This window comes from Lucilia sericata, unplaced genomic scaffold, assembly GCF_015586225.1.
Source record: "Lucilia sericata isolate MDLA Ls3-8-SP2 unplaced genomic scaffold, ASM1558622v1 Contig001524F_arrow, whole genome shotgun sequence".
Lineage (NCBI taxonomy): Eukaryota > Metazoa > Arthropoda > Insecta > Diptera > Calliphoridae > Lucilia > Lucilia sericata.
Genome location: NW_023995449.1, coordinates 95952 through 102212, shown reverse-complemented (window position 1 = coordinate 102212; position 6261 = coordinate 95952). Strand labels below are relative to the sequence as shown.

Below are 6261 nucleotides of genomic sequence, written 5' to 3'. Positions count from 1 at the left end.
AGTCTAGTCTATAGTCTAGTCTATAGTCTAGTCTATAGTCTAGTCTATAGTCTAGTCTATAGTCTAGTCTATAGTCTAGTCTATAGTCTAGTCTATAGTCTAGTCTATAGTCTAGTCTATAGTCTAGTCTATAGTCTAGTCTATAGTCTGTCTATAGTCTAGTCTATAGTCTAGTCTATAGTCTAGTCTATAGTCTAGTCTATAGTCTAGTCTATAGTCTAGTCTATAGTCTAGTCTATAGTCTAGTCTATAGTCTAGTCTATAGTCTAGTCTATAGTCTAGTCCTATAGTCTAGTCTATAGTCTAGTCTATAGTCTAGTCTATAGTCTAGTCTATAGTCTAGTCTATAGTCTAGTCTATAGTCTAGGCTATAGTTAGTTCTATAGTCTAGTCTATAGTCTAGTCTATAGTCTAGTCCTATAGTCTAGTCTATAGTCTAGTCTATAGTCTAGTCTATAGTCTAGTCTATAGTCTAGTCTATAGTCTAGTCTATAGGCTAGTCTATAGTCTAGTCTATAGTCTAGTCTATAGTCTAGTCTATAGTCTAGTCTATAGTCTAGTCTATAGTCTAGTCTATAGTCTAGTCTATAGTCTAGTCTATAGTCTAGTCTATAGTCTAGTCTATAGTCTGTCTATAGTCTAGTCTATAGTCTAGTCTATAGTCTAGTCTATAGTCTAGTCTATAGTCTAGTCTATAGTCTAGTCTATAGTCTAGTCTATAGTCTATCTATAGTCTAGTCTATAGTCTAGTCTATAGTCTAGTCTATAGTCTAGTCTATAGTCTAGTCTATAGTCTAGTCTATAGTCTAGTCTATAGTCTAGTCTATAGTCTAGTCTATAGTCTAGTCTATAGTCTAGTCTATAGTCTAGTCTATAGTCTAGTCTATAGTCTAGTCTATAGTCTAGTCTATAGTCTAGTCTATAGTCTAGTCTATAGTCTAGTCTATAGTCTAGTCTATAGTCTAGTCTATAGTCTAGTCTATAGTCTAGTCTATAGTCTAGTCTATAGTCTAGTCTATAGTCTAGTCTATAGTCTAGTCTATAGTCTAGTCTATAGTCTAGTCTATAGTCTAGTCTATAGTCTAGTCTATAGTCTAGTCTATAGTCTAGTCTATAGTCTAGTCTATAGTCTAGTCTATAGTCTAATCTATAGTCTAGTCTATAGTCTAGTATATAGTCTAGTCTATAGTCTAGTCTATAGTCTAGTCTATAGTCTAGTCTATAGTCTAGTCTATAGTCTAGTCTATAGTCTAGTCTATAGTCTAGTCTATAGTCTAGTCTAGTCTAGTCTAGTCTAGTCTATAGTCTAGTCTATAGTCTAGTCTACAGTCTAGTCTATAGTCTAGTCTAGTCTATAGTCTAGTCTATAATCTAGTCTATAGTCTGGTCTTTAGTTTAGTTTAGTCTAGTCTATAGTATTGTCTATAGTCTAGTATATTCTAGTCTATAATCTAGTCTATAGTCAAGTCTATAGTCTAGTTTATAGTCTAGTTTATAGTCAAATCTATAGTCTAGTCTGTATTCTAGTGTATAGTCTAGTCTATAGTCTAGTCTATAGTCAAGTTTATAGTCGAGTCTATAGTCTAGTCTATAGTCAAGCCTATAGTCTAGTCTAGTTTATAGTCTATACTGTAGTCTACAGTCTAGTTTATAAAATTACAAAATTTCCAGATGTTGTTTAAATTTGGCGTTTTCTAGCGGCTTTGGCAAAAACCTAAATAAGACGGTTTTTTTGACATGGTTTAATGTGAAATCTTGGAAGAATATTGGCAACACTGCTTGTGGCAGCACTATGCCAAGAGAGAAAGATGATCTAACTTAATGAGTATTAAAGAGACCGGTTAAAAAATGTTGCCATAGTTTTGCCATAAATTTCCTAAAATAGTTTCCCACTAACTAAAAACAAGCACGATAGTAACAAATACAAATATGTAGAGCTGTTTACGATCAAAACAACAACAATTAAATAAATTACTTTAAAATAAAATTTTCATTATGGCAACTCTTTAACTACTGATACAATCTAATGACCATTAACTACTCAAACAGATAAAACTTGTTTTCTATTTTAACATTTTGCTACAAAAAAATTTATTTCAAATAAATTTGTTTCTTTACACACTTTGCACACAGTACAATAAATATAGTTTTTATGATTTTATGATAATTTGTTTAAGCGCTTTTAGCTTTTTTATTCTCTTCCATCTTTTCTTGTACAAATTTGAACAAAACATCAGCTCCCTCCTGATTATTCTTCTTATAGTAGGGCAATTCAGCTAGACGATCAACCCAGGCTTTAACATTGGGGAATTTCTCCTCTTCGATGGGAGCAAAAAGCATGGCGGTAGAGACCGAAGCTATGCAGCATAAATCGGCAATGGTAAGATCCTCACCGCACAGGTATTTGGAAGAAGTCAAACATTTCTCTAGACCATCATAGGCCTTTTGCATGTAGACAACTTTTTCTTGGGCAATATGATCGGCACCAAAGTAAATGACAGGTTCTACCATGAAACGGGCACGAGGGAAAAGATGACCGCAATCGAAATAGAGACGGGCATCAACTTTCATGCGTTGAAGTTTATCTTTGGGATAGAGGGTTTCATCGACGGCATACTTATCAGCCAAGTATGAGCAAATGACATGCGAATCGGTGATAACAACACCGTTATCATCCAACACGGGAATAGTGTGTAGGGGGTTAAGTTTAAGAAATTCAGGTGTCAAATGATCGCCTTCTTTCAAATTCATGGGTCTAGAAATTTATAGAAAAATAAGTTAAAATAAACATAAATTTGGTATAAAATTTAAACATTTGTATAAATTAATTTTATGTTATTGTTTAAGACTTACCTCAAGTCCAAATCAACTCCCAAAGCAGCAGCAGTTAATAGAACAGCACGGCAGGGAGGACTGCGGGGAGTGTAGTATAAAACTGGTTTCGACATTTTTGCAGGAATTAAAAAAACCTTTAAGAGAAATTTAAAAATAAACTTAGATTTTCTTACTTTTAGTTTGACAATGTCTTAAGTGACAGTTTTTTTGGGGGGGAATTTATTTGTTAGTCATTTTATTTACTCGTTTGTCAAATAAAATGTGCTAATTATTTTTGCTAAAAAATATATACATAGATATGTATGTAGGTATTATTAACATACAAAAAATGATCGATCGTATATTTTTTGCCGGTCTCTTGATGCTTACCTTTTAGCTGGAGTGCAAATATACAACTGTTTATAAAATTTGGGAGCGAGTTTTTACTATAGTGGGGAGAATTGGATCACTTCAAGAGGTTTGTGGTGGCAACCAGCTTTATATAGAGATGCCAGATGTCTTATTTTCATGCTAGCCAATTCAAACTCCCTGAATATTTCAAGTTTATTCAATACCTATAATGTTTAAACTTTAATAAAAAAATTTATAAATTATTGCGGGTTTAAAATTGCGGATCTTGTAATATATCAAGGCAATCTATGGCCGAGTATGACATTTGTCGTCCCAGAGCAAATTATTAAAGGGTCGTTGAGACAATGCTTAATGGCTCGTAATCTCTTTTGGATTAAAAGTTATAGACTAAAATACGTTTTTGAAAGGTCTATTGAGAGAAGGTAGATTTTGTTTTTACCACAGATCTGGTAATATTTGTACAATTTCCTCACTCCCTAGAGTATGCTATAAATGTAAATATCATAAAAGATTCATTGTTGCCAGATGTTTTTATTTCGTCTTGCATGATCACAAAAGTAATCAATATGGTAAAAAATATGATTCCATTAGAAGTAGAATTTGTGAAAATTAGAGTAATTGAAAAACAATTTTGTTTATGTTTATTCATCCCATTAGGAATCATGTTTTCTAAATTTGGAGTTAAATGCGGGAATATCCTAGTTGACAAAAAGCGACAACGTATTTTTTATTTCGAAAATGTTGATTTTAGTGCCAGCAAAGCGTTAAAAGCTGCAAGTTTAGTTAACTGGAGCTTATATCGACAGTCTTTCATTACCATTTGTGGTGAAAAGTGGATATATTACGAGAACTCGAAGCAAAAGATATCGCCAGGATCTTTTTCGGCATAGACTTCAAAGAAAAATATCCACGGCGCTAAGATAATGATGCATTGTATATGTTAGGAACAAAAGTATCCTATTTATTATGAAATTTAGCCAGACTAGGCGACATTTGTTCCGAATGCAACTGATTCGATTGAAGCGATTATTGGCTGAAAAACGCAATAACTCTTCAAAATTATTTGAAAGAAGTGTAGACCTTGTCATGTTTCACTATAACCTGTTTTGATCGATTCGGGGCGTTCTCTAGCGTTAGTTAGTTAGTTTAGTTAGTGTTAGTTAGTTAGTTAGTTAGTTAGTAGTTAGTTTAGTTAGTTAGTTAGTTAGTTAGTTAGTTAGTTAGTAGTAGTTAGTTAGTTAGTTAGTTAGTTAGTTAGTTAGTTAGTTAGTTAGTTAGTTAGTTAGTTTGTTAAGTTAGTTAGTTAGTTAGTTAGTTAGTTAGTTAGTTAGTTAGTTGTTAGTAGTTCGTTAGTTAGTTAGTTAGTTAGTTAGTTAGTTAGTTAGTTAGTTAGTTCGTTAGTAGTTAGTTAGTTAGTAGTTAGTTAGTTAGTTAGTTAGTTAGTTAGTTAGTTAGTTAGTTAGTTAGTTAGTAGTTAGTGTTAGTTAGTTAGTTAGTTAGTTAGTTAGTTAGTTAGTTAGTTAGTTAGTGGTAGTTAGTTAGTTAGTTAGTTAGTTAGGTTAGTTTAGTAGTTAGTTATTAGTTAGTTAGTTCTGTTAGTTAGTTAGTGTTAGTTAGTTAGTTCTTTAGTTCGTTCGTTCGTTCGTTCGTTCGTTCGTTCGTTCGTTCGTTCGTTCGTTCGTTTCGTTCGTTCGTTCGTTCGTTCGTTCGTTCGTTCGTTCGTTCGTTCGTTCGTTCGTTTCGTTCGTTCGTTCGTTCGTTCGTTCGTTCGTTCGTTCGTTTCGTTCGTTCGTTCGTTTTCGTTCGTTTGTTCGTTCGTTCGTTCGTTCGTTCGTTCGTTCGTTCGTTCGTTCGTTCGTTTCGTTCGTTCGTTCGTTCGTTCGTTCGTTCGTTCGTTCGTTCGTTCGTTCGTTCGTTCGTTCGTTCGTTTCGTTTCGTTCGTTCGTTCGTTCGTTCGTTCGTTTCGTTCGTTCGTTCGTTCGTTCGTTCGTTCGTTCGTTCGTTCGTTCGTTCGTTCGTTCGTTCGTTCGTTCGTTCGTTCGTTCGTTCGTTCGTTCGTTCGTTCGTTCGTTTCGTTCGTTTCGTCGTTCGTTCGTTCGTTCGTTCGTTCGTTCGTTTCGTTCGTTCGTTAGTTAGTTAGTTAGTTAGTTAGTTAGTTAGTTAGTTAGTTAGTTAGTTAGTTAGTTAGTAGTTAGTTAGTTAGTTAGTTAGTTAGTTAGTTAGTTAGTTAGTTAGTTAGTTAGTTAGTTAGTTAGTTAGTTAGTTAGTTAGTTAGTTAGTTAGTTAGTTAGTTAGTTAGTTAGTTAGTTAGTTAGTTAGTTAGTTAGTTAGTTAGTTAGTTAGTTAGTTAGTTAGTTAGTTAGTTAGTTAGTTAGTTAGTTAGTTAGTTAGTTAGTTAGTTAGTTAGTTAGTTAGTTAGTTAGTTAGTTAGTTAGTTAGTTAGTTAGTTAGTTAGTTAGTTAGTTAGTTAGTTAGTTAGTTAGTTAGTTAGTTAGTTAGTTAGTTAGTTAGTTAGTTAGTTAGTTAGTTAGTTAGTTTAGTAGTTAGTTAGTTAGTTAGTTAGTTAGTTAGTTAGTTAGTTAGTTAGTTAGTTAGTTAGTTAGTTAGTTAGTTAGTTAGTTAGTTAGTTAACCTATGGAGGCAGACAGTAAATTCTTCACCTTTTTGAATTTAAACTATATAATTCCGTTTAAAACGCTAAACAACTTAAACTTGTCAAATCCAGCAGCTCCGCTTAAAATGCTGCAATATAAATAAAATTTCATTATTTATTCATTTAACGCCTTTTAAGCACCAACTTCAGTATACATTTTCGAAATTTAAAATTCAATTGTTTGGCTGATAGATAAATTCCGCATAAAAAGACCATATGAATTTAAATTAGAATTCCTGATAAAACAAACACTTTACAAAATTCTTACTTGCCTTGGCAAATTTCCTGATTTAGTTTAACTTTGTTTCTTTAATGCTGAAGCCTTAATTTTATTTGTTCTACTCAATTTGAGAATTTAATAAAAAAAGAGTGTGTGTGTGTGTGTGGAACAATATTACACTTTGCCACAAATGTAGCAGAAA

At 32.9% G+C, this 6261-nt stretch overlaps 1 protein-coding gene across 1 annotated transcript; it reads right to left on the bottom strand.

Annotated features, from left to right (window-relative positions):
- Positions 1-2059: 2059 nt before the first annotated feature.
- On the bottom strand, positions 2060-3227 carry LOC119611747 (glutathione S-transferase 1-like). Its single transcript, XM_037967424.1, has 3 exons — positions 3205-3227; positions 2854-2968; positions 2060-2755 (listed from the first exon to the last, which is right to left on the bottom strand). Exons 2-3 carry the CDS (start codon positions 2946-2948, stop codon positions 2173-2175), a joined length of 678 nt encoding a protein of 225 aa, XP_037823352.1. The 5' UTR covers positions 2949-2968; positions 3205-3227; the 3' UTR covers positions 2060-2172.
- Between the last annotated feature and the right edge of the window lie 3034 nt (positions 3228-6261).

Coding starts and splice junctions, on each gene's coding strand:
- LOC119611747 (XM_037967424.1), bottom strand. CDS start 2,948: ATGTCGAAACCAGTTTTATACTACACTCCCCGCAGTCCTCCCTGCCGT. Junction 2,756..2,853: donor GGAGTTGATTTGGACTTGAG/GTAAGTCTTAAA, acceptor ATAAATTTCTAG/ACCCATGAATTTGAAAGAAG.